The sequence below is a fragment of the Cyclospora cayetanensis genome, unplaced genomic scaffold (assembly GCF_002999335.1).
Source record: "Cyclospora cayetanensis isolate NF1_C8 unplaced genomic scaffold, CcayRef3 CcayRef3_contig_6, whole genome shotgun sequence".
Taxonomy (NCBI): Eukaryota; Apicomplexa; class Conoidasida; order Eucoccidiorida; family Eimeriidae; genus Cyclospora; species Cyclospora cayetanensis.
In genome coordinates this window covers 139,886-166,517 of record NW_020312590.1, presented here as the reverse complement: position 1 = coordinate 166,517, position 26,632 = coordinate 139,886, and the positions used below count along the sequence as shown (strand labels likewise).

General features: G+C 53.7%; 6 protein-coding genes across 6 annotated transcripts; 3 read left to right on the top strand and 3 right to left on the bottom strand.

Moving 5' to 3' along the window:
• Nucleotides 1-1,341: 1,341 nt before the first annotated feature.
• On the bottom strand, nt 1,342-4,047 carry LOC34623161 (UDP-glucose 4-epimerase). Its single transcript, XM_026335111.1, has 10 exons — nt 3,902-4,047; nt 3,604-3,766; nt 3,423-3,498; nt 3,197-3,279; nt 2,935-3,087; nt 2,591-2,789; nt 2,158-2,268; nt 1,909-1,990; nt 1,632-1,715; nt 1,342-1,399 (listed from the first exon to the last, which is right to left on the bottom strand). The coding sequence occupies exons 1-10, from the start codon at nt 4,045-4,047 to the stop codon at nt 1,342-1,344; spliced, it is 1,155 nt and encodes a 384-aa protein (XP_026190896.1).
• A 3,883-nt stretch (nt 4,048-7,930) lies between these two features.
• On the top strand, nt 7,931-12,093 carry LOC34623920 (serine-rich adhesin for platelets). Its single transcript, XM_026335110.1, has 7 exons — nt 7,931-8,635; nt 8,862-9,521; nt 10,142-10,261; nt 10,432-10,692; nt 10,960-11,037; nt 11,161-11,349; nt 12,052-12,093. The coding sequence occupies exons 1-7, from the start codon at nt 7,931-7,933 to the stop codon at nt 12,091-12,093; spliced, it is 2,055 nt and encodes a 684-aa protein (XP_026190895.1).
• Nucleotides 12,094-12,567: 474 nt separating this feature from the next.
• On the bottom strand, nt 12,568-13,692 carry LOC34623919 (translation initiation factor IF-2). The gene has a single exon (XM_026335109.1). It carries the CDS (start codon nt 13,690-13,692, stop codon nt 12,568-12,570), a length of 1,125 nt encoding a protein of 374 aa, XP_026190894.1.
• Nucleotides 13,693-17,034: 3,342 nt separating this feature from the next.
• LOC113146776 lies at nt 17,035-18,946 on the top strand. The gene is made up of 8 exons (XM_026335108.1): nt 17,035-17,275; nt 17,338-17,422; nt 17,509-17,562; nt 17,633-17,673; nt 17,768-17,917; nt 17,986-18,051; nt 18,113-18,250; nt 18,687-18,946. The coding sequence occupies exons 1-8, from the start codon at nt 17,035-17,037 to the stop codon at nt 18,944-18,946; spliced, it is 1,035 nt and encodes a 344-aa protein (XP_026190893.1).
• A 1,009-nt stretch (nt 18,947-19,955) lies between these two features.
• On the bottom strand, nt 19,956-22,996 carry LOC113146775 (putative uncharacterized protein DDB_G0288537). Its single transcript, XM_026335107.1, has 4 exons — nt 22,634-22,996; nt 22,386-22,454; nt 21,765-21,981; nt 19,956-20,506 (listed from the first exon to the last, which is right to left on the bottom strand). Exons 1-4 carry the CDS (start codon nt 22,994-22,996, stop codon nt 19,956-19,958), a joined length of 1,200 nt encoding a protein of 399 aa, XP_026190892.1.
• Nucleotides 22,997-23,698: 702 nt separating this feature from the next.
• Nucleotides 23,699-26,393, top strand: LOC113146774 (serine/arginine-rich splicing factor 4-like). The gene is made up of 9 exons (XM_026335105.1): nt 23,699-23,705; nt 23,916-23,959; nt 24,107-24,403; nt 24,674-24,721; nt 24,956-25,017; nt 25,134-25,224; nt 25,456-25,557; nt 25,736-25,808; nt 26,056-26,393. The coding sequence occupies exons 1-9, from the start codon at nt 23,699-23,701 to the stop codon at nt 26,391-26,393; spliced, it is 1,062 nt and encodes a 353-aa protein (XP_026190890.1).
• The last annotated feature ends 239 nt before the right edge of the window (nt 26,394-26,632 follow it).

Sequence of the window (26,632 nt, the reverse complement as noted above, 5' to 3'; positions counted from 1 at the left end):
TTCGGCAGTTGGTTGTGGCAACATGTCGCAGCTGCATCCATTCAGCGCAGATTCCGCGTGAAGTGCTCTTCCCAGCTTGCCTCCAACTTATTGAGTGCAGCAACACTCGCCAGTTGGTTGCTGGTTACTGTCTGGTATGTGGCTTCTGCAAAGCGGAAAGGAAGTCAACAGGTTCGTGCAAGCGAAGAAGCACTATGCAAATCTTCCAGCTACCTGCCGATACCGTCTGCTTTTTTGGTAGAGAAGCAGCAAAAAGCCGCACAGACAGTCCGTCGACAGCGACGAGCTGACCCATTGCGGTCTTTCTAAGTGGGATAGGAGCTAACTACTCGACGAGGGCGACTTTCCTCACGGAACTGCTACAGTTATGAAGTGCATGAGGTGGCGAAAGAATACGATGGAAGGAAAATCACTCTGGAACACATTTTTTGGCTCCGCTGGCGGGAAAAGGGTTGTTCGGATACGGGCTCTGCACGCTTTGACATCATGTGGTCCCGAGCGTGGGGCACTACGGTTATTTTGAGGCCTTTGCATAAGCGGCGCGACGTCCTTCTCCCCATATTACTCGGTAGAGCATTTGATTGCTACACTGAAGAGGCTCTCTCCACATGCGTCTTGTCACAGGACTTCAGGTCTGCAGGTGCCACGCAGGAAAGCTGTGCGCGAGCGAATACTTGGCGAATCCCCCAGGAGCGCCCTTTCAAGCCGCTGACACCCAGAAAGGCAGCGTTTATCTGCACTGTAGGGCAGCTATTATCTGCACTGTAGGGCAGCTATTATCTGCACTGTAGGGGAGCGTTTATCTGCACTGTAGAGCAGCTTTTATCTGCACCTGTTTCTGACGAATTTTGTGCTACTCGGCTATCCAGCCCGGCTTATTTCTCCGGAAGTGCATGCAAAAGAAGTTCCAGGCTCGTGCTTTCGCCGTATACCAGAAAAACGCATGTCTGTAGAGTTCGAGCCACTTGTGAGCAGTAGCAAGCCGCAGATGTGGACAACTCACATAAGGGACTGCATTGCCAGCTAGCCGGGGACTGCGAGTTCACGCAGGCACCCCTTACTGCGGCTGGGTTTAGTCTTAAAATAATTGATATATGACACAAGGTGGTCACTGCGAGGCGTGCCTGCAGAGTTGCTGCTGCTGTAGCCGCTGCCCCAGGCCTTACGAACGGCATCGGCAGCCGACTGTGTGGGGAAGGAAGTTCAGCGAGTTCGGTGGTAGAGGGTCTGCAGCCACTTTGAACGCACGCCGAGAGAGGCTGCAGAGCCAGCTCGAGTGTACATCGCGTCAGATACGAACGGCTCCGACTGCCGTCGACAGCAGCGAGACGTTGAAGCCCTTCAAATGTAGCCGTGAGGGTTCTTAGACTGCCAGCGCCAAGCAGAGCTGCATGCCTCCCTGCAGATCACGCGCTCAAAGGTGAGCCGGGATACGTATGGAGCTTTACATATGCGCGAGCATCAACTTGGCTAGCTGGACTCACCAGCAGAGCCTGCTGCACTCTGGCACATGTGGGCGGGGGGCTGCATGCAGGACGCAGCTCTCACTGCCTCACAAATCCAGAGAGTGCTACAGGTGCCACAAAGGGAGGGACCGCTAGAAGCTGCACAAGACACACGCGTGGACTGACTCGATGGTGCGGGTTGCCTTCCAGCAAAGAGTGGCCTCCGCCAAACTCGGATCTGCTACAACACATGCCAAGTCGCCTGGCCGTCTGTGCAAGTCAGAAGTCATACAAACGAGCACAATGGAGGTGCCACAGCAGCAAGCAAAAGGCCGTTGTTGCGCAAAGCTTAGCCACGAAGCCGCTCCAGCAGCTCCCCCCACAGTTCCCTACGCGCGCATGGGCAGCTGCAGCTGCACTCAGGAAACGGCCATCTCCCCCCAACGCCAGCTGCTGTACCTACCTTCCGACAACCTCATGAGGAATTTTCTTGCCGCAAGCCTTCTCAAAAAGCTCCTTCAGCTCCAACACGGAGTACCCACGGCCTGTGGGAAACGCATGCCATCTCCCCATGACGCATGCACAAACAGCAACGTTGCGGCAAGAGCACCGCCCTCTCCACAGAGCTGCTGTTTGCTCGTGTGACGCTCGGGCTAGAGGCTTGCGCACAAACACTTGAGCCTTAAGACGCTAATAAATTGCGTGTGTTCACCCGTTCCGAGGTTGTGGATGAGGAGTTGGCCATCCGAAGCTTTCAGCAGCTTCTTAAGTGCCGCAAGGTGCCCTGACGCCAAGTCATCAACATGGAGGTAGTCGCGCACTCCTGTAAACAGCCACACACACACACACAAAGCTTGGGAAACTCATCATGCAAGACGACTTTTGAAAACGAAGCTCAAACTCGATACATGCGTCCGACAACGCGCAAGGTTTGTGTGCTGCGTGCAGTTCGAAGGCAGCATTCACACGTATGTTTGCATGTGTATGTGTGTATGTGTGTATGCGTATGTGTGTATGTAAATGTGTATGTGTATGCGTGTATGCGTATATGTGTATGTAAATGTGTGTATGCGTATGTGGAAATGCACAAGGGAGGGAGGGTATCACCTGCACAGCACTGCCCCGCAGTGCGTATGCATGCGTACCAGTACCATCGGGTGTATCCCAGTCATCTCCATACACTTGAAGGCGGTCCCTTCGGCCAATGGCGACGTGCTGTATAACAGGCAGGAGGTTGTTCGGTTGTTCTGGCGATTCCCCGATCAAGCCGCTTGGATGCGCCCCCACGGGATTGAAGTAGCGTAAAATCGAGATTTTCCAAGTCGGATCGGCAGTGTATACATCCTGCGAAGACGCAGACAACGGCCTACATGCAGCAACGGTTGGAGGGGCCCCTGCCCTGGAGGCGCAGGCGCGAGAAGTAAGTTCTGGCTAAGAAGGAGGTGCAGTGGTATGCTCAGATCTGGCCTCTCGGAAGGGGTTGACGTGCTCGGAGAATCTGTTCAATCATGAGTTTGGTTTGCCCGTAGGGGTTTGAGGGTCCTAGCGGATCTTTCTCGCAGATCTTCGAGTCTGGTTTGGGTGCGTAGACAGTAGCGGAGGAGGAGAAGACGAGGCACTTCACGCTGGTGGCTGTCATGGCCTACAGCACAGTTGCAGCACATTTGGCGGTCCCTACAAGGCGCTCTGAACGAGATCGTTGGTTGTTGACGCGGGGGGATTGTGGAATCGGGAAATGCAAAGCGGCTTGCCTCCAAAAGGCTGCATGTTCCGCCAACGTTGTTCTCGTAGTACTGCAGTGGCTGCTGTACGGACTCCCCGACTGCCTTCAGCGCTGCACCGGCGGAGTCGCACCACAACAGGAGCACCGCCGATGCGTGCAACACAGCCCTGAAATCGAGTTCTCCCCGTGCCAGCCGCATGCACACTACCACAAAGGCTCTGTCGGCTTCCTCGGGTGCCGCTTTATTCGCCTACCAGCGTAGTGGATCACGGCATCAACGCGCTGCTTCTTGAAGAGCTCCAGGGTGTTGTGTTTATCCCTGACGTCCAACTGAAGGCAGACAGCATGGCACATGCCGATCCGCCAGCCGAGCATTGCCCGCATGCATCATTAGAGCACAAGCGTCGACGGCGCTAAAGGTGGACCAAGACTTGCCTGCACAACACACAGCTGCTCCTCTGTTGCATTCGTAATCGCCCGTATGCGGTCTTCGACTATGGGGGGGGCATTCGAGAAGTTGTCCACTATCAACACGTCGTAGCCTTCCTCAATAAGCTGCACCACCGTGTGGCTCCCGATGTACCCCAGGCCTCCTGTGCTGAAGAAACGGGGGCGCAGAGAATGTATGGACACAATTCAAATAGACGCGTGGACCGTCAGCAGTGGCTGGCTTCGCCATGCCGCGCTTCCCACCGAAAGGGTTGTTTTGCAGCAAAAACAGCGCACACGCTACCCAAGACAACGGACGAGGTTTGAAAATCGTCCTGGAAGTGCGCGTTTGCAACCGATGCTCAGAGAGTCAGCCCCAACGCGACAGGCCAAAGGCGGATTAAAAGGGTCAGCTGACCAGAGGATCCGAGGTCGAGGCGGTGACGACATTGCTGGAATGGGAGACTAAACGCACTCGGATCTAGGTGGCAGCAAAGGAATAAAGTAAGAGGCTGAAATATGCGAGTGTTCTGGATGCGTTCATGCAGCAGGGGAACCGTCTGGTCACGGCCGACGCGGGTATCTCGCCCCCGATGACTCGGATAAGAAAAAGACGCAACTGAAACACCTTCCTTGGATGCTAAAAGCCAATGCTCTGTAGTTCTACGTCGCAGAAAACTGCCGTATACCCCTTATTTCACTCGTTTCGGGGAGCGCGTTCCCCCATCCTTTCGCAGGTACAAGTAGGCCATTCCTGGGGTCAGCTCGAATCTCGAAAGAGCAGGCAGCACTCAGGAAGCAATCCCAAAACATAACCTGAAAGGATACTAAAGATCCTCACCGAACTAATGAAATGTGTTCATTAACACAGGCGAGGCAGCTGCGGTGCCACCTGCAGGCTGCAGCAGTGCTGTCCAATAACATTGTACTTCTCGAGTGCGCAGAGATGCAAACTTTGATAATGCATCTACAAGGCTCCTTCCTAAGGGCTTCGATCTCGGATTTAGTGATATATATATATGGGATGGCTGCCTTCTCCGATAACTCACAGGCATAATACATGTAACGTGCAGAAATCGCAATTAGCGCACTACATAGAGGGCTAGGTTGCCCGTCAAGACGTTCTTACACAACTAGTTCTAGTTACTTCGGAGTTGGCAGAAAGGTGACTGACTGGTCTGGCCGTCCGCACATCTTTATACTGTAGAATATTGCTAGCTCAATACTGGAGAACGCATTGATGTGTTTGTGTGCGATAGGTGCTATGTGCAAATGGCTATGAATGCTCAGAGCACTTGGAAGGTGCAGCTACGCGCACCCTGTATGGCTTGCTTTCTTCAGGTAGGACGGACTGAAAGGCGCGGGCAGGGAAAGTTTGGTTTCTTTTTAGATAAGACAAGATTTTTCAGTCGAATTTGTATCAGGTCTAGAATTAACTTTCTTTGACCAAGGAGCTTAGATGAAGCTTTACACTGTGTTTTCATAAATTTGGACAGTGGGTTGCTCCAGTTACATGCGCGGCGCACTTTGTCTGAGCAACACCGACAGCCTAGGGCGCCCCCTTGCATCGCCGAACAGAAACGGTGCACTCCTGCATGCCCCCACACTAAGACCTGAAGTTGTGCCACATACCACGAGCCCGCTGCAAAGGTTTGTCTGCGGGCAACAAGCCTTTCTTCTTCATATGCGGCGCATTGATTGCTCTGCTGCATTGCACGTGTGCTCCTGCAGCAGGGCACGAAGGGGGATATCATGCCTGTTCCTGCAGACTTCCGTTGCCCGCGCAAGAGTGCAAGTATTTGCAAACGCACATTACAGTAAATTACGAGGTCATACGCTACATTTGTGTTCGCCTTTGGCATTAAAAAGCCAATTGCCCCCTCGTGTCACTACCCTTTATTGCGCGGTGGCTCCTGCAAAGCGGACGTTTTTAGTATTCAGCAGATCTTATCCACCTTCGCTACACTCTCTACAGGGAAGGACGACGGTGTGTAGGCTAGTCGGGTCAAAGCCCCTTGTTGTGGCCTTTTATCCTAGAGAAAAGATGGCAAGTGCGAAGCGGCCATAGCTCGCTGGGATGCACTCAACTCGCTTTGATGAGAGGGCAGTGTGAGGCGACTCGTAGCACCCGCCACGCTAGTCAGGGCGCATCAATGTAACTACTTTGTAGTTCTCCGTGGAAGAGAAGTGTGAATGCGCGCAAACTGTAGCATCGTGTCCTGGCAAAGAGTACTGCGTAGGGTACATGTGACACTCCCCCTTTCAGGGTGTTCATGGAGAGACCTGTTATTAGCCGTAAACCCTATCCGAAACTTATACGAGAGTTAGTGGGCATGCTTTAAAAAAAATGCCTTCATCGCTCCTGCCACTTTCACGCTTTAGGGTTCCGCCATGAAGGGATACAGAGACACAGCTAGAGGCCATGAATGTTACTGCACACTTTGAGCAGTACGAGCATTCCTTCATGCCATTTGCACCGGGAAACATGGGACACACAAGTAGGCAACGCTCAAAGTGCTGGGCTGGCTTGCATGCTTGAAAGCAAGCACCACAAACGCACAACCAAGTCATACAACCAACTCCCTACTAATTGTTTAGAGTTACAACCCGCTAAGTAGAAGATACCTAAGTGTAGCTTGTCGTGCTGCAGTAGTTTTCTAGGAAACGCCGCTGCTCTTCGAGGCTAGAGGAGATTTTTATTCAGGGCTCACCAGTACAGAGGGCCTTTCAATAAGCCTTGGACCTGAGCCGCTGGAAAGCATAGTGGGTTGGGTGATGCACAGGCAACAAACCAGCAAAGATGTGGCGAATTAGGCTCAAGCTGAACACTTGCCACATCGGTCATAATAAAATGAGAAATATAAAGAACAGACAGTTATTTGGTCTGGCTGGTTGTGGTTATCAGTTATTGTACAGCAGCTTTGTCTAAGTACGGTAAGCTTCACTACTGTGTGCCTTTGCTCTATCGGTTGGTACGTGCAACTGCGTATGAAGGGTTGGACTGCCTGAAGTGTGCAGAGGCCGCGCACACTGGCCGTGTCTCTCCCCTCGCGATGCTACAACCCCGAAGGCTGGAGGCAGAAAGAGGAGGGCGGGTATTCCTTTGGAAGAAAGCTCCGTAGCGTGCTAGGGATCTGAGTATCGGCTATGCCTTAGAGAGCCTCCTGGGTTCACCCCCGCAAGGAAGCTGGTGCAGAGAAGAGTTGCCTTAGGGCCATCCCCTGCAGCTGCCATAGAAAAACTCCGACCTTTTACAGAGGTGAGATTTGGCACTCAAATGCATAGCATGCGGGGGAAAAGCTCGTAGATGTGCCGTGGCGTCACTTCACTCCCTCTCTGCCCACTCTGGCATCGCCTGCCCTAAGATGAGTGCGAAGTGCCAGCTGTGTGGCTCGAACGCTCAGCTCCCTGAAGGGTGCACGTCTACGCGTGTAGCTATGGGAGTGTGGCGTTATTATTCAGTCACCACTTGAGAGCAGTTGGCGGCCTGCTGCTGCCCCAGAAAACACGGATCCGGGGGATTCCTATGGTCTGTTCAAGTATAGCGCGTACTGCGTTTGGCCTATTTTCGCGAAGAAGGCGGCGGTTGCAATGGTGCGCGTGTGCAGGGTGTGGCGGGTTCCTTGAAAAGCGTTTCGCGGGCTGGATCACGTGGCACAGGAGCACAGCGGAGGCACAGTTTTCGTATTGCACGTGTCTTTATTGTCGTACATAAAGGCCTGCAGTGTCGGGATGTGTGCGAACGCTCGGCGGTGCCGGTATGAACACAGCCGTAGATCGCGCAGGCGAGGGGGGCGGTCATGAATGACTGGCCCAGCAGACAGCCCGGCAAGCGCTTAAAGTTCAGGATTTTTAGCGGGTCATGAAGCGTGTTTTTCAGTCTGTTAGTTTCTTTGGTGTGCAATTTGCGTGGAAGACTTTCGGCTACACCAGGACGGCGGCTGCCGCCTCGCCGCTGTGTCTTCTTGAGTCTCGCGAACGCAGGGGTGGCCTGCGCGAAAGCGCCTTCTCACGCCGCCAACCCTCTTCAGGGCCGGCAAATATGTGAACTTTGCCTAATAACGCTGTGCGTCAGAGGCAGCCGAGTGCGAATACCCTCTTTGCCGCATGCAGCGTTGCGCTGTAGCTGGTACGCTTGGGCAGCAGCAGCCGTAGCAACAACAACAAGAGCTGCAGCAGTAGCAGGCGCAGGACGCAACGCGAGCCGGATACGGCATTTGCAATGCTCACACTCCAGCAGCCGTGCGCTGCAACTGGAGGCAACAGCAGCAGCAGCGGACTGCTCCGCGGGGGCCCTTTGCACGCAGCATGCGGCTTTTAGTCGAGTTTCAGGATGTTTCGCGAGGCTCTCCGATTTTCTGGGTATCTTAACAACAGCGGCACAAGCAGCAGCAGCAATGCAAGCAGCAGCAGCAATGCAAACGGCAGCAACACAAACAGTAGCAGCAACACAAGCAGCAGCAACACTGGCAGCAGCAACACAAGCAGCAGCAACACAAGCAGCAGCAGCAACACAAGCAGCAGCAGCAACACAAGCAGCAGCAGCAACACAAGCAGCAGCAGCAACACAAGCAGCAGCAACACAAGCCGTAGGAACAGCAGCAAAACAAGTAGCAGCAGCAGCAACACAAGCAGCAGCAGCAGCAACACAAGCAGCAGCAGCAACAACACAAGCCGTAGGGGCAGCAGTAACAACACAAGCAGCAGCACTGGGCCTTTAATTCCGCCTGGTGACGAAGGTTACCATAAGGCAGTAGAAGAAGAGTTTCCGTCAAAAGGAGGCGGAGGAGGAGGATCCTCTTTGTCAAGTACTGCAGCATTCGCTGTTGCAGAGAGCCTGCCCTTAGGAGGCTCCTGTAACCAGACATATTCTGCGTCGGAAATTTCTTCTCCAGCAACAGCCGCTGCCCTTCCAAGAGTCTGGACGTCTCCCTGCGCAGTGCATCTCGCCGTCGCCATGCAGCAGGAAGATCCTCCAGAGAAGCAGCAGCAGGCTTCTGTCCATCCGCTCCACGACGTCTTTTCTCTCCTCAAGGAGGTAAGGCTTGTGACTAGCGAGGTGTGTCTTGCTTTCTGAGTAGCCTTTTGAAGAGCTAGACAGGCAAGGGGCGGCTTGTTCCAGGCAGCGCCTCGCCAAGACTGCCTTTCGCGCTGCTGCGGCTATTCGCTCTTCTTGTGCGTGCATCGCCAAGTACAGGAAGAGCGAAACTTGCCTCGAGACTCCCTGACCGCTGCTGCCGTTCTGTCTGCTGCTGCGGCTGCAGTATTACATCACACGAATAACTGCCCTGGAAAGTCGAGCCGCTGCAGAAGCGGAAGGCAGGCTCTCGGCAGAGCGCGCTGCGGCTTTTGCAGTGGATCGATCATTTTTCTTGCTGCAGCAGCTGCATCAATTTGGGAGCAAGCAGCAGCTGCTGGTGCAGCAGCAGCAGCAGCAGCAGCACAGCATGCAGTTGTTGCTGCAGCAGAAGCAGCAGCAAGACAACGCCATCCGAAGCCTCAAGAACGCACTGGAAAAAAAGTCGCGGCAAGTGCAGCAGCTGAACGCCCTTATTAGCAAGCACGCAGAAGAAACGGCAGCAGCAGCAGCAGCAGCAGCAGCAAGCAGAGCAGCAGCGGCTAGCGAAGAGGCAGAAACACAGCCAGAAACTCTCCCGGAAGGAGCAGAAGCAGCAGCAACAGCAACAGCAACAGCCGTCGCGCTCCAGCAGCTGCAAGCGGATGCTCTCAAGCTGCAGCGGGTCGAACTGGACAGCAGCAGTGACAGCAGCAGCAGCAGCAGCAGTGAGGCAGCCGCAACAGCATCTGCAGCAGCAGCTGCACCAGCACCACAGGAGGATTTGGAAGTTTTGGCTGTGCGAGAGCTTCAACTCGAGAGGCTTGCGAAAGAACTTGATGAGCAGCATCTCCTCTGCATAGCGCAGGTGCCATTCTGAGATTTTGGGGAACGTTTTACGCTTTAAGATCTCTGTTGGATGAAGCAATGCCAGCCAGAGATGTTCGCACGGATGTGTGTATGTATGTGTATATGTGTGTGTATATGCAGCTCTGTAAACATATCTTCCTGTATATATATATATATATATTCGAATCTCCCTATGTATATATATATATATGTATGTGTATCTGTATGTGTAATATATGTATCTGTGGGTATGGATGCGTTTGTATATTTCACTGGAATGTGTAACTATTTGTGCGTGTATGTATGTGCAACATATATACCACTGTAAGTCTTTATGCGTGTATCTATCTATCTCTCGCTCTCTCTATGTGCGTGTATGTATGTAGATGTGTGCTTGTGTGTATATCTATCTCGGTCTGTGTGGATGTGTATGTGTTTGAACATTTGCATGTCTAAATCTGTCTCTGTGTATGTATGTGTCATATATGTATATGTATCTCTGTTTGTACGTAGTTGTACTATGTACTTCTCTGTATGTATGTATGTGTATCATATATATATATCTTTGCGTGTATGTATATGTACTATACAATCATATGTCTCTACGTACATATCTCGGTGCATCTGTGTGCGCCTTAGGGGGAGGAGATTCAGCGCTTGCTCTCTGAGGCTGAGACGGAGAGTAAAAGACGCCGCGAAGCAGAAAAGGCTGCAGAGAGGGAACGAAAGAAGAGGGAAGAGCTGCAAGCGCAGTTGCGGGTAGGGTTAGCCAGAGGGGATTGATTTGCGGAGGGAGCTCACGATGAGGCCGTCTTGGTGCTGCTGCCACTGCTGCGGGTGGGGTTGTTGTTGCTGCAGCTGCCCCTCCCCTTTAGCGACGGAATAATTTGTGTGCATACATGCTTTGGTGACCTCTTCGCTGTCTGCAGCTTGCAGAGAAAACAGCGCACTACAAATCGCAGATAAGCAGCAGCAGCGTTCCCGTGTCTTTGAGGCTCACGCACAGCCACAGTGTGGGCAGCCACAACGCCAGCAGCAGCGGCAGCAACGGCAGCCTTTCTTACGAGTTTTTAGCTGCGCTAAGGGCAGAAACTGAAGAGCTGCTTCGGCTCGCGAAGGAAGATCAACAGGCAGAGGGCCAAAGGCGGCAGCAGCTTCTCTCGCAGCAACAGCTGCAGCAACAGCTGCAGCAGCAGCAGCACACAGGCAGATGCAGAAGTGTGGTGCAGCAGGAACCTCCTTTTGTGCAGAGCTCCTCAGAAATCGCCACTCGAGGGACGGCAAAAGAAGAAGCCTCTTCTGCAGCTGCTGCAGTAGCAGCAGCAGCAGCACCAACTTCCGCAGCAGCAGCAGCCACTTCCAGAGAAGTCGAACTAGGTGTAGCGACCGACGATGACGCTGAAGGAATCTTCGCCACGGCAGTGACAGATCTGCACGGGGGGGCAGCTGCACCCAAGTCGTGTGTGGAGGAGGCTCAGGACGAGCGGCAGTTTTCCCTTTGGTCCTCTTCTCCAGAGGAGCTCGTTGATATTCAAGTAATACGCAGAAGCAGCATGCAGCGGCAGCCGCTGACCACAGAGTGCCGATTGCTGTCTTCAGGCTCTGCAGTGCAGTTTCTGCACCCTGAACTCTCATGTGTTGCTCGTTGTGCGCCTCAGTTGCACCTTGAGTCTATGGAGGATGTCGCAGCTGCGTTCGACAGCCGTGCAAGCAGCTGCAGCGCGCCTACGGGCAGCAGCGGTGAGATCCTGATGAACGGCAGCAGCAGCTCTCATCCTGAAGAAGCCGCAGCGTCAACACGACGGGAGCTTCAAGGAACGAGCTCCCCGACAGCAGCTGCTGCAGCTGCAGCGCTCGCGGAAGGAGCAGATGCAGGGGAAGCACCGCAACCCGTCTTCCCAAGCAGCGCTCCATAAAGCCCCATATGGCATGCCTGCATGCAAGCATGTATGCATGCAGCATGTATGCATGCAAGCATGGATGCATGCAAGCATGCTGTCTGAGGTTTCTTGAAGCCCTCGCGAGCACGTCTTTAGCTTGCAGGTACGCAGAGACGCACAGAGGCAGCTGCATGCAGCAGCCGACACGCGCTGAGAGAGGTGTTCGCCGCAGGCTGTTGGGCCTGAAGGCGAGCCGACCAGTGGCGAACGATTCATTAGCAAGCAGCCACAACACCACACGTGCGATCACGGAGCAGTCACGCTTCTGAGAGACGTTGTGCTCTCCTGCTCCTGCAAGTGCTCCTGCTGTTGCTGTTGCTGCTTCTACCGCAAGGACCGCGTTGCTACAGCGGCTTCGGCAGCAAGCAGCTCCCCCAAACAGCAAGGCCTAATGCAGCTGCACGATTTTGGAAAGGTTTCGTTCAACTTGCCACTGGAAGGACCGCTACTGCAACAACAGCTGCAACATCCGTTCTGCACACTGCGAAGTCGTCAAGACGCGCGCTACAGAAGGCTACGCAGCGAAGCTGGCTTCGGTGCAAGTGGCTTTGACGATGTGTATGAGGCCTACCCCATCTCTCCACACACTGCGCCCCTTTCTCTAACAAGCGCAAGAGCGCTGCACCTGTGCAAAAAGTCGTCTCGGTCTAAGGAGGTGAAAAAGAAAGGGCTGTCTACCCGTGTGCGCGTGCTCCCTCCAGGGGAGCGAGCGAGGAATTCAGAGAGCCTTCTAGGAGTAGTGCGAAAGGAAAAAGGGCGAGGGAATATGGGCAAAAACGAGGCCTCCTAGGTGGCCGTTAGGGTGAAAACCGACACTTTTGCAGCGCTAGTCGCGCATCGTATCGTATTTTGACCGCTGCGCCACGAGCAGCCAAGCAGAATATCAAAACGCTACATGCACACAGCGCCGCCCTTGCCACAGGCCTAGAGTGGCAGGCGAATCCCTCATGCCTCTGCCACCGAGAAGCGGATGCATTCAAACCCTCTTTCTCCTCCTGCTTCTCCCCCCTTTCTTCTTCCTCCTTCTCCCCCCTCCTTTCTTCTTCTTCCTCCTTCTCCCCCCTTTCTTCTGCAAAGCCTCACGTTCTCCGCGAGTTGCCTGTGTGGCATCCGTTCACGCTGCTGCTACCAGAGAAGGGGCGTGTCGGTGAAGTCTGAGAACCTGCATGGTTCGCAGTTTTCTGTGTCGTGCGACGGCACTTTGAAAAGGTCAATGCCGCCCCGTGCAGCATACATGTCGATGGCTAGCTGCAGCTGTTTGCAGCGCAGCTTTGTGCGCCGGCCTTCCCGCTGCATGCGGATTGTGGCTGGGTGTGGCTGGATGTGCGGCTGCAGCAGCAGCAAGCGCGGCTGTTTGCTGCACTCAAGAACGCGCATGTTTCGAGGCGTTGTGGGAGCCGTCGGAACGGTTTCGATGTCGTAAACCTTCCTCCCTTTTCGGCGGCTGCTCCTGCTGCTGCTGCTGCTCCTGCTGCTGTTGCGGGAAGACGACGCACGGCTGTACGTCGGAGACGACAGAGGCTCTCGAGGCGTCCCTACAGGCGGTGAGGCGCTAGGAGGTGGTGCCACGGAGGGCTGAGCCTGTGAAGGAAGGACCGCTGCGGGAGTCTCAGGAGGGGGGGGAGAACTTTCTGCACGCGTCGGCTGCGCTGTTGCAGGGCATGGCGTTTGCTCCTCCTTGCCGTGCACTGGGGGGATTTGCCGCGGGGGCGCTGCAGGCGGAGTTTCGTCCGGCGGAGGAAGCCGCGAGGCAGTGGTGTCTTGCCGTCTTCTTGCGGAGGGAGGAGCAGGGGATTTGAAGGGGGCCCCTAAGGCTGCGAGGGCGTTTTCCATGGAGCTAGCGGAGAGGGGGGACTCATCGCCGCGGGGTATTTCTAGAGGGCTATCGCTGGAAGCGTCGGCTATATCCTGGTCTTCGAGGAGTTCATCTTCCATCTGATCAGTTTCGCTGTGCGGCACGAGGACTCCCTCGCCGCTGCGCATCTCGATTGGAATCTCCGTCAGCTGCTTGCTGAGACTGTGGCCTTTCAAGCCATTCCCTGGCTCTGAGAGACCGCCGCCGTTCCTCTCGGTCTGATCCAGAAGGCGAGGCTCTTCACCCTTCGCGACTAGCCTTCGCGGATCGTACAGCGGATACAGGACGATGACATCGTCGCCCTCTTCAGTCGGAGGCCGCTCTTCGGAGCGATCCGACGGTTTCTGCTTCGAGCGGCGCTTGTTTTTTCCCTTTAGGCATGAAAAAAGCCCCATTCTTCGAGGGCTCGCGAGCGCAACAGGCTGCAGAGCTGAAACCTCAGACACCCAGGCTTCTGGGCCCGAGACAATGGAGCAGGGAGAGCGCAGGCAGTGTTAAAAATGAGAGATGTGACGAGGGGCTTCGGCGAAATGAGCAGAGTCGCTCAACTGCCAGTGCCATTTAGCAACTAGCCGCGCCGCAGGCGAAACCGCGCGCGGTCAGAGAGCAACAGGACCTCTGGGGAATAATACCTTTGAACACCGTAACCTAGCCAAAAATGAAAAATTCCGATGAAATAATGAGGAAAAAACAGGAAAAGCACCGGAAAAGGCGGCAAAACGCCAAAACCATGAGGCGCGGAGGCGATTGAATGACGCAACGCCATAGGGGGGGGAGGCAGGGAGGGAGGGCCCTTGAGGTGGTACATCGAGAAGGAGGCTTCTTAACCGCTGCCATGTTTCAAATGCAGCAGGAGGAGGTCTTCTAATCGACTTTATAGACCCAGCTCCTCTACCTTCATCCCCCAATACCGCTTCCTTGCCTTTATTCTCGCCAGCTCGCGCGATCTTCTCGACGGATGCCAGCGGATGCGCCAGACTTGCTGCATGTGCTGGTGCGCCGACCGCTCCCATGTGACCGATCCGCGAAAGTCGGATGCAAATTACAGAGTTGAGTTTCAATAGAGAGACCCCACGACACGCGCCTATCTACTAAGAGGGGAACCGTTCAAGACTGAGATGCAATGCTCATGCCTCCCTTAGGCCGCCTTCTCCGCTTGCGCGTGTTATGGCCCTGTAGGGTGCCGAAAAACGCCAGGGCAGTCCCCTCGCTCTCATACCCCGTGTAGCTGGAGACACTCAGCAAGCAAGTAGCACACTCTTGATACAATCCGTTCATGTCCTCTCCTACTTCCCGCCGGCCCTTCGGGTCCCTCGACGCAGCCATTAGCAACCGTCAGCACCTTCACACACGTGCACACACCTCAAGAGATTAGAGCTATAGAGTTTATAACCATCATAATCTCCGTGCATGCGGCCGGATGTGGGGCTGCTGGTTTGGAAGGGAAGGAAGATGAGTATCACGTGCCGATTTGCATGAAAAAACTCGCGGGTCCTCTCTACTCACTTTCGCCACAGTCCTACCGAGCTACGCTGCTCTAGTATTCCCAGCAGCTTTTCAGGGAAGCACGAGGATGATCGTATATGAAGGCATTCACCTCTAATGGTCATTGCTTGATGGCTGGTATTCTTCTTTTTCCTGCAATCGTTGGTTTCAACGGGTATTCGTTTCGCCGTATATATGGATGCACGTATGTATGTACGAGAGAACAAAGGTACGACTGCGCGTGCGTTTTGTCTATTCATGTCTATTTTTATGTACACACTTAGTTTCTACATGTGTAACTCTGTGCGCCAAGTACTCGCGGGCATACCCTCTATGTAACTTTCTCATACTTGCTCAGCTTGAGAGGTATGAATCGCAGAGACTCGAAAACGAATGCCTTTCTGTGTGTAGTTTTCGCTGTGGCCATAAAACGCAGCAAACGATCTTTGGCGCAGCCCATCCAGAAAGACGCTCAGCATCCGGAGGGGCTACTGTTGTAGCGCAGCTCTTGAATGCTGGGGCACAGTCCTTGTTGCTGTTGCTGCACCTCTTGACATTACTGCTAGCCGTGCGTGCTCTCACTGCCACTGTAAGGCTTCTTCCCTCTCAGCTACTATCTGCTTTTGCGTCTATGCCTGTCGCTACAAATGTGAGATACGGCCACTCGTTTTTGGAAGGGGTGGGGGAGAAGAAGTGTCGGAACGCTTCCACCCCTTGCAAGCAGCAGCGTTGGCTGAGTAGCATCGACTATCGGTGGCTGCGGTACCCAAAGATTGAAAGGGGGGCTCACGTGGCTAGGAGAATTGCCAATGCATCTAAGCTAGTAGAACATGTGAGCAGTTGCAGGGCAAGGGTTAAAACGAAACCGTGGGAAGCAATTCACAATAAAGCGGGCACAAAGCAAGGGCCAGAGGGCCTCCAGAAATATGTTTTCTTTTTTTCTCGTTTTGACGGGTTCGTTTCTAGGTACCTCCTTTAGCTATTTTCCCCAAGCTGTTGAAACCTGAAAAGAACCTCACAAATGCGTGAAAGAGCAACTTGAGGAGGCAGCAGCCGATAGCAATGAGGTCTTTTCTCTGCTGCACATTCGAATGCTTTTCAATTTGCTTTTTGGATCGATGGTTCCTGGAATTACTCATCAAAACATCTCTCCTCACTCCCTATTCGTCAAATCATACACTGAATAATCCATCAAACCAACCAGCTAAAAGGGCTTCCTTGCTTCCGCTAAATAATTGCAAAGTATTTCAAAGACGCATTTAAAGTAGTATAGACAGCTGATGTCCAGCTAATTTATCTAAGGGACAGAGGAAAGTCGCCAACTTTGTCTTCGACAGTGTCTTGCGGTTCGACTGGTGTGGCATAGGACGCATTCGTCAGCAAGAAACCACAAACATGTGCATACTGTAGTAATGGATTGCACCTTTTCAGGCAGTACGAAGTGCTGTGTAGTGTTTAACATGAGTTGAATTGATTGAGGGATGAATACTTCTCGCTTCCACTCTGTTCCTCGCGGTTTTCTTTCAAGGAAGTGTGTCGATACACCGGACACGTCCAGTGGTCTGCACGAAGGAATGATAAAGACCTAAATGGAACGAGCGATCTTTTTGCATATTGCTCCAATAGCGTTTAAAATGAGATTATATAAGCTTATCTACTCATTATTGGCAATGCTTTTGTTCCCTGTTCTGTACTTTTCGTGCTTCCTTGTCCCCGCTGGTGCGTTCCGATTTCAGTCGGCGCCCCCCCCGCTTACGGCCCCCACTCCTTCTCCTTCCTCCTCTTCGGATATAAATAATATTCTGAATTTCGATGAGCAGAGGCAAAAGGAATGCGATGAGCTGAAGAGGAAACTCCAAGTGGAGAGGGCGTCCATGAAGAGGCTGACAAAAGAAGAGAAGGAGGAGCAGTGTAGAAAAGAAATCAAACCCGAGGCAGAAAAAGTAAAGGACCCTCGACTTTCGAGCTTCATCCCTACATATTAATTCGAGAATATCGCAGATTCCCTTCATAAACAGGCCATCAATTGAGCCAGATATGCTCAAGTCCTGCTTGCAGATGAAAGATGGTGGGCCGACCTGTTCAAGTGCGTACACCCGAAACAGGAATTTGTAGAGCACGATCATCAGAGGAAGAGCAAGAGATGTTGGAGAAAGAACAGAGGATAGCGGAGCTGGGTGATGAGTGCAAAGGCATGGTAATCGGCACACCTGAGTGTTGCACACGCGGGAGAGACAGGCACCGAGATTCAGATGGAGCGATCCTTGGAAAACGTCGGAGCAGCTGCCGCAAAGGAAAGAGCAGAAGAAGCCTCCCTCTTGGGGTACGATTTGTCGGGGCTGGAATCCGAAATGTCGGCTGCAGCAGCGCAACAACTGCGAATGGCCTTTGCGGAGCTGAAGAGCTGCGACCACAATTATTCGACTCTGTGCCCCTTTGCGTGGACGCCGCTTCCAGGAGAAAGCGCCTGCAAGGCTCCCAAGACGTACATTGGTGAGGGCTTGGGAATTAGCGCTTGCCTGCCAAAGTTGCCAGTTCGCGGGTGGCTTGTGTAGGCAAGTGCGAGAAGGAGAGATCATTTGCCGTGAGTCAGGAAGAAAAGCAGCAGCTCGAAAACGAGTGCCTTGTTTCTTGGCCTTGGTGAGACCATTCCCCGTAGATCCCGCCAAACTCTAAGCTCTCACACATCTTTGGCATGCGACACCGTCGGTTGTGAACAAAACCAGCCTGAAGAAATGCACGCGAGATTTCGACGCCCCCTGCCCGGAGGACTGGACGGAGTAAGCGTGCTGCGTTTCGAGTTAGAAGGCCTAAGCGTTTGGAGTTTAAGAGCTCGTGATGCATTCGCAGAGCAGGAGGCGGCTTCTGTCAGGCCCCCTTTTCTTATGCAGGTAGGCAGGCAGATGAAAGCGGAGGGTGAAGGGCTGGGCGAGATGGTTGAACGGCCTCTTTCAACTCTGCATACTGCATGCTGCACCCTTGCAGGTCGATGCGCGCGCAAGACGAACTTCGCAGTCATGTCCGTGTACGTGAACGCACCCCGTGATGTGCAGCGCCTAACTGCGCAGTCGAACTTCTCACGCCTCGTCTGCAGCTCGGAGAAGCAGCGCTGGTCAACAGCCTGCACAGCCTTCTGTAGGTTTGCTGCCAACACCTCCACCATCCAAACGCCGCGTTCAAGTCGCGCATCTCAATCTTCCCAGGGCCCTGTGCAGCTCCCTGCCGTCGCGACTTCTCAGCTGCCTGCCCGCAGAGTTGGACTTTGAGCGGTGAGACGCAGTCTTCGCCAAACTCCGACGCGAAAAGACAGCCACACACCCTCGATTGCAGGAGACATCTGCGAGGCGCCTGAAGCGTACAGCGGCCCTTGCAGCAAACAACAGGCCGTCGGTGCTTCTCCGGAGCTCAAGAAACGCTTCGAAGAAAAGTGCCAAGTCCTCTTTCCCTGTAAAACTTCCTGCGCGGAAGGCAGCCACAAGGGCCCCTGTCCAGACACCTGGACGCAGAAAGAAGACAACAAATGTTACCCGCCAGTAAAATTCCAGATTCCCCTCACAAATATCACCAGAAAAGTGGCAGTCAAAATAAGGCGCAAACGCCTCTCTACACCTCTGTACCTACACAAAAGCGGCAGCCTCCCTCCCTAACTGCCAAACACGCACCCGATACCCTTTCTTCTTTCTCTGTTATTTCTTTCTCTGTTATTTATTTCTCTCTTTTTCCTTTCTCTATCTCTCTTTCTATGCCTCGCTTCTCTCTCGGTTCTTGGCCTTCTTCTCGACGCTGCGCTGCGCGCCAAGCGCCTCTTCTTCTTGCGTGCTCTCTGCGAGGCGTGTGTTTTGCGTATTTGCCCCCAGTCTTAGCACAAGCCCCCTTTTTTAACTGCATGCGCTTCCTCAGGCAGAGTATGCAGGGCCCTGCACTGGTGGTCTGACGGCTATGGATACTACGGCGAAAGGCGCGGAGGCAGAAGCCTCCATGGCAGAAACAGAAGACACGTGCGGCGTCTCATTCAGCTGCGGAGCTCCCACCTGCATGCGCGACTACTCAGCTCCCTGTCCTCTCGCTTGGACGCTGAGCAGAGACGTCTGCGAGGCTCCTGTAAGGCTCTCCCCCAGCGCTAAACCCACACCAAACTCCTCATCCGCCTTACTCCTAAACTGAATCTTCAGGAAGGCTATGCCGGGCCGTGCAGACAGCAAGAGAAGTTCGTCGACTTGCCTGAAGAAGGCAAGAAGCACATGAGCAAACGGTGCAAAGGTTAGCGCTCTTGTGCAATTGTTGCTGCTGCTCTTGTGCTACTGTTGCTGCTGCTCTTGTGCTACTGTTGCTGCTGCTCTTGTGCTACTGTTGCTGCTGCTCTTGTGCTACTGTTGCTGCTTCTCTTGTGCAATTGTTGCTGCTGCTCTTGTACTACTGTTGCTGCTGCGCTTGTGCAATTGTTGCTGCTGCTCTTGTGCTATTGTTGCTGCTGCTCTTGTGCAATTGTTGCTGCTGCTCTTGTGCAATTGTTGCTGCTGCTCTTGTGCAATTGTTGCTGCTGCTCTTGTGCAATTGTTGCTGCTGCTCTTGTGCTACTGTTGCTGCTGCTCTTGTGCTATTGTTGCTGCTGCTCTTGTACTACTGTTGCTGCTGCTCTTGTGCAATTGTTGCTGCTGCTCTTGTGCAATTGTTGCTGCTGCTCTTGTGCAATTGTTGCTGCTGCGCTTGTGCTATTGTTGCTGCTGCTCTTGTACTACTGTTGCTGCTGCTCTTGTACTATTGTTGCTGCTGCTCTTGTGCAATTGTTGCTGCTGCTGCGGTGAAGACACACGCCCTTGCCGCCTGTAGAATTCTCAGCGAATGCTTTTAGTGTCATGGCCGTGTGCGAACGGGGAGGCGCTTACCGAAGCCATGGTGAGTCCGTCTTCTTGAGCCGACTGCTCACTCCCCACAGCTTCTTGCACCATGCACTTCTTCAGCTCCGGGGGAGCCTCACTCCGAGATCTGCGCAGCTTCTTCAAGGCTTTCCGCCCTTAGGCGGCCCTGTGGATGGCGTGACAGGAAACGTTGTCGTGCGCGACTGAGTCTGACGAGTCTCGGCACGAGGCACTGCTACTAGTAGTGCAGAGTTGCTAAGCCGGGAGCGGCACAAATAAAATTTGCAGCGCCCCTGTGGGTGTCACTGCAGCCGCTACTCAGTGGCGAGGAGGCCTCTTCCTCCAGCGTGCGTTGCACGTGCATGCGTAGCCATGTCTGCGCTCGAATACGGACGCGCGAGCCAGCCGAGGTGTTGGGCGAAACGCTTCCGCTTCGTCGTAGTGCTGCGTCTTGGTAGCGCGCAGAAAGCTGAGAAACACGCATCGCTACTGAGAACTCCCCCGTCTGCCAGCAGCAGGGCAGCCTGCTGCTGCTGGCGCGTTAACAGCAGCTGCGCGCTGCTGCTGCTGCTGCTTGTACTGCTGCCGAAACTGCTGCTCGGGCTGGGGATTGTGCCACGAAGCGTAGGCGCAACGTTTTGCAGACGAAAGCGCATATCTAGAGGCAGCTGCTGCAGCCTCTGCTGGTCTACTGGCCCCTGTAACGCCTGCTGCTGCTGCTGCTGCTCCGCCTGCTGCTGCTGCTGCTGCTGCTCCGCCTGCTGAAAGCGGACAAGAGCAGCCCCCGCAGCGCCGTAGATATCGGCCAGTCGCTCCTGCGCGCGTCGAAAGGCCAGAGAGGGAAATCCAGCAGCCTCAGCGATCTCTGACGCACGCAAGTCAACGCGAGCACACACATACACAAGTCCACATACACACACACATCACGTATACACATACATAAATACACATATGTACATACACACATGTATATATGTATATATATACATATCCACATAAATATACCCACAGAAACATGACACGTCCATATACACATACGGCAAATCCTCACAAAGCGTGCCCTAGATTTCGAAGCGGACTAGGAAAACCCTTGCCCTGAGCAACGCATGCATGCATGCATCCATGCATGCATGCATAGGTGTTTCAGGAGGGCGGAAGACAGGCGCATGCAAGGAAGGAGCTTCTCCCCCACAGGAGCCGTGATGGATGCGACCGCGACGGTGTGTCGAGATTACGAGGTGGCGCAAGACGAGAACATAGAGGCATCGTCACTAGGGCGCATGCAAGGAGATGTATGTTGCAGCTTCAAAAGGCATCTGGCAGGCATGCAGAGATCGATGCCATGCATCCAATCCATGCATGCGCGGAGCACGCGCACCTGAACGCCGCTGAGCGGCTTCTTCGGCAGCATGCTCGAAGACGGCATCCGAAATGAATAACACGCTGCACGAATAGACACAGTCGGCACAAAGAACCCTAGCTCACGCGAGAGCGCGACCCACTAAGAAGCTAGCAGTACACTCCATGCAGTGTTTTCCAGCAGAGCCTTGCATGGAGTGTTTTTGCAGAGCAGCCTTTGAGCATTCCATGCAGTGTAGTGACAGTAGCAGCAATCCTCGCAGCGCGCCGCACCCCGGAGTATGAACGGCCGACCGGAACCAGTTAGGCACGAAGGCGGTAGGCGAGTTTCCCAAGAAGTTGTCTGTGGAAGTCTTCGGCAGCCCGACAAGTGCTGCAGCGACGACAGCCGAGGGTTGCTGTTGCTGCTGAATTATGCAAAAAAAAGAGCATATAATGCAAAAATGAAAGTTGGAGCGTAATGCAAAAGAGGGAAGGAGTATATAATGCAAAAAAGGAAGGAGTATAAGATGCAAAAAAGGAAGGAGTATATAATGCCAAAAAGGAAGGAGTCTATTATGGAAAAAAGGAAGGAGTATATTATGCAAAAAAGAAAGGAGTATATCATGCAAAAAAGGAAGGAGTATATAATGCACAAAAGGATGGAGCAAACGCACCGCAGAGAGGCTCTCAAAAGGCCGAAAACATTCGCCGCCTGTACCTGGAGAGGTGTCAATTTTTGCGCACAGAAAAGTTTTGCCTCACCTGTAGCGCATGCAGGGAACTCTCTGCTTCTTTGGAAGTGTTCGCAGAGGCGCTTGCAACTCCAGGAGGCTTGAACGCTGCCGATGTAGTCTCTCTATCCGTATCCGCGGCTGCCTCTGCAACATGCGCTGAAGAGCCTTGGCGAACATCCAGCTGACTTGGGGGCAGCTCCTGCAAGAGTCGCACTTGGTCTGGAACAGACAGCAAGAGAAGCTGGGCGTAGAGCTCAGCGGGAAGCTGCGTAAACACACATAGACAAACAGATCATGGATGTACACAGATATCTGTTTATCAATATGTGCATACATGTACAGTAGTACACAGATACATATACATAAGTGAATAAATATACACACACATACATATACATACACATACATAGACATGCAGACACATCTACATGTACATATACATATACACACATGTACATACATATACAAACATATACAAACATATACATACACATAGATACGCATACATATACATACACATGTACATACATATACATACATGTATACATCTACTAATGCCCTAAATCTTGGAATGCGTATGCGGCAAACAGCCGTTTCGAGGAAGGAGCATGTAGGGGAAGGCCGTTGAGTAGCCGCCAGCTGGAGGATCTGCATGACGGCAGTTCTTACATTTGTCCACTTGTGTATTTGTCGTCTCCACGTTCCCAAGACATCTCTCCACTGCGCTACGCTGAGGGGCTGCAGCGAAAAGACGAAGAGCACGAGAGACGATTGCTAGGGAATCCGCCGCAAGAAGAGCAAGAGGAGCGCTTAACCCTCAACTCCACAAAAACGTGGGAAAATTCGAGAGCCTTCGCTGCACTTTTGCCTATTCTCGAAATGCCTCCCTTCCTCGCCCGCCCCGCTAGAGCACATACCTTAGACGGGTTTGGCGTATGCGGATGCCAGCTATCCTTGCAGCTGAGGAGACGCTGGCTTGGAGAGACTGCTGCTGCATAGCGAGCATATCCTTCGCCGCCTTTTGTGAGCAGCAGCTGCTGCTGCCTCTGCTGCTGCTGCTGCAGAGTGAGCTCGCGAGTTCCACAGCGCTGGAAATGCTGCTTTCGGTTGTTGCTGTTTCTGCTAATATTGCTGCTATTGTTGCTGTTGGTGCTGCAGTTATTAGGAGGCGAAAAGCCTCCGCCTTTCAGACGTCGACTCTGCGGAAGGAGCGCCTGCCGCGGCTGAGCGTCAGCGCCTCGAGAGAGGGGGTGCTGAGGGCAGTCGCGGCGCTCCTGCATTCTCTCGCGAGAAGACGTCTCCTTCCTTCTTCCTCCTCGCTTGTTTTTCCCGGAAGTTTTTCGCGAGGCCCCTCTGTAGCGGCGAGGCAGAGGAAGACGGGCAGGAGCCGTAAGACTTCCTGTCTGACAGGAGGGGGAGTTCAAGCCGAAAGGAAGGAAGCATTAGAGGCGCGGACGGCAGGCAAGCTTCGCACGCATGCACATGCACATGCTCATACACAGAAACATACCCCCTCGAAGCGCCTCCAGGCGCTGCTTCCTGAGGGAAAGCGGCGCGAGATCCTGCCGCTTTACAGCATCGAATGCAAAGCGAGTGCTGCAATGCGCTTGCTGCAGATCGAACGAAGCACGGAGGCGATGTGGAAAGGAAGGGGGGAGGAGGGAAGGGTCCAAGGGGCACTGCCTTCAAAGATCACCGGCAAGCCGCGAAGGGAGGCCCCTGCCAGCAAGCAGGAAACTCAGGATACGACAAAAAGGCATTTTATGGATCGATTTAACGGCGAAATTCCCCGGCAGTTTGCAGCTGCCAAGGCAACGCGGCGCAGCAGGGGCCCCTCCAGCTCCAGAGGGGCCCCCCAAGGGATTTCGATCTGAAGATAAGAACTGCCTCGCCAGTTGCTTTTTTCACCTATAACATGCTTCTCTGCATAGAACTCAATCCGGCGAAAACACCTCGAATGCCCCTTAGAGGGTATCTGGACTATGCCTAGTGAGCAGAAGGAGCAGCAGGAAGAGGAGCAGGAGCAGCAGCAACAGCTGTCGCTGCCCCTCCTAAAATAAGGCGGAAATTTGGCCATGTGTGCGAGCGCTGTGCGCTGGTAGTGGGTGTAGTGGTAGGAGTTGTTGTTGCTGTTCGCGGCTGTTTCTGCTGAAGGTGGTGGTACGGACAGCTCATACGGTGTCGATCGATGCGATTCAGGCTCGAGAGGAGGCTGGAGGGAGGAGCACCAGGAAGCATGCTACGTGAGACAGGAGCTGTCTGCACGGCTGTAAATAGACGCGAGGCGGCTGCTGTGCACATGGAGGAGGGCATGAGGAGGAGAAGAATGGGGAAAGCCTGTAATTTTGCGAGGTGTCTGTCTGACTGGCGCTGTGTGTGTTGTGCATCAGCGCAATCTTTCGGGAAGACAGAGTCGCGGCAAGACTGGCCTAGGCTACAGCGGCAGCAGCTCGAGCAGCAACGACAGCTCTTCTCTCTCAAGCCTCTTCGTCAAAAGTGTGCAGGAAGCATGCGGTGCTAGACATGCTTCTCTTGAAAGCAGCACCAGCAATAGACGGCGACGTCCTCACCAGCAGAGCGGCAGCTGCAGCAGGAGCAGCAGCAGAAGCAGAAGAAGCAGCAGCAGAAGCAGAAGGAGAAGCAGAAGCAGGAGCTGCAGCAGAAGCAGAAGAAGGAGCAGAAGGAGAAGCAGAAGCAGGAGCTGCAGCAGAAGCAGAAGAAGCAGCAGCAGGAGCAGAAGAAGCATCAGGAGCAGTGGCAGCAGACAACAACAACGCCATAAAGGCACGAAATATGGCAATAGCAACAGCAGCAGCAGTAGTAGCAACACCTTTTGCAGCAGCAGGAGCAGTAACACCTTTTGCAGCAGCAGCAGTAGCAGCAAGCAGCAGCGTTACAGAGGGCGCAGTAGAAGCCGTAGTCGCAGCAGAAGCCTTAGACGGCCAGGTAGCACCAGGAGAGCAGAAGATGCAGCAGTCTCTTTGAAAGAACGCATTGCACGCCATGTAACGGTGTGTCTAAGGATGAATGGCTGATAAATTAAGGCTCGAAGAAGGTGTCTTGCTGCTGCAGGGGTTAAACCTTCTCGTTCAAAATCCCCTTCGACGTGAAGGAGAAGGAACCCCGGAGAAGGGTGTTATTAGTGTTTTGTGTGTATGCGTAGTATGTATGCACAGTATGTTTGCATATATATATATATGTATAGTATGTAAATGTATGCATATATGTGGCAGGATCAGAAGGAACGAGACAGAGAAAAGGCTGCACATCATTCGCGGATGCCTTTGACGGCGGAAGAAGGGTAAGGAAGGAGCAGTGCTTCTTTGTTCATCGCTCACGCGAAGAGGAGAGGGCTCTTTTATGTAGAGGGCCATAAAGATGCGATTTCGGGAGTTGGATGTGCGTGTGTGCATGCAGTCGATTACGAACGCTGAAAGCTGTCATCGATCAAGAAGCGGAAGAAGCCGCTAGGGGTCATGCTAGCTGGAAGGATGACTTCGCCGCTGCGGTATGTGTGCTGAGCACATCTGTTGTTGTTGCCGCTGATGGCGGCTTGACTGCGAGGGGAAAGGGACTGGGGGGAGGGGAGGGGGGGTTCTGCTTTTTATCTCTGGGAAGCAGCAACAGATGGCGTTGTTTGTGCAGCTAGAGATGTATCAAAAGCAGCTGCATAAGCTTTTGTGGGTGCGTGTATGTATGTGTATGTGTATGTGTGTGTGTTTGCTGGATGGATGGGCAGGCTGAGGGCAGTATGCGGGCTGCAGCAGTTGCTCTGGTGGAAGACGAGTCTGAGTTTGCTTTTGCGGAGTTTATTGATCGGCATAGACAGGCTAAGAGAACGGTTCGCTGCAACAGGAGTTGTTGACGCTAGCTGGTCTTGATATTGGGAAGGGAGAGAGGGGGAGGGAGGGGTCACCTGGCAGTGCTGACGTTGCGAATTTCGACAGCGGAAGCAGTGTAAGACTGCAGCTGCCTGCTTCGCCTTCTCCTGTTTGCTGCTGTTGCGTTTGCTCGCGCAGGCTGTTGCTGCCGATGAGGAGTCCAGCCATTTGAATGCGATCTTTGGAAGCGGCTCAGTGCAGCACAAAACAGGTGGGTGCGCTGAGACGCTGCTGTTTGGTAGGGGGTGTTGTTGATGGTGGTAGTGGTGGTGCTGCTTCTACGCTGTTCCCTTCAGTGCTGCTGCATCTGGTGCTGCTTTAAGTGCTGCTGCTAGTAGTGCTTCTGCGCTGCTGCTTTAAGTGCTGCTTTAAGTGCTGCTGCTAGTAGTGCTTCTGCGCTGCTGCTTTAAGTGCTGACGGTCCCCCGCCACGGGCTGCCTTTGTCTGTTTTCGCGCAGTTTTGGAGGAGCGGCAAGCCTCCCCCCCTCGCTTGCGACTTAGCAGCAGCAGCCGCAGCAGGAGTCGCAGCAAACACCGTGACTCTGGGGGCAGCCAACAGCAGCAGCAACAACGCAGCAACAACAGTGGCGCTTGGCAGCAGCAGCAGCACGAGCAGCAGCCGGCAACAGCAACGGCTCCAGCAGCCGGTGCGGGGGGGGGACTGCAAGTCATGCGTCTTTCAGCAGAAGCTATTCTAGCGGAAGAGCAGCTCCAGCCGCAGCAGGCAGCTGCTGCGAGCTGCAGCGTACCCAAGTGGAAGCTCAAGCTGCTGCAACGGCAGCAGCCACACCAATAGAGGTTGTCAGAGCACCTGCATACCAAGCTGACTAAGCCGCTGTGCTGGGGTCAGTAAGGGCAATTTTGTGCTGAGCACATGGAGGCTGCAGCGAAGCACAGAAAGCTCAAGCTCAGTGTGCAGTGGCAGCCTTGCGAAGCCCAGTGCAGCTTCAACACACGCCCTCAAACGTTCTCTTTCTGGGGGTCAGGTGGGAGAAGTTGGAAGACTCTCTTTCTCTCTGCCATCTTTTTAGCTTT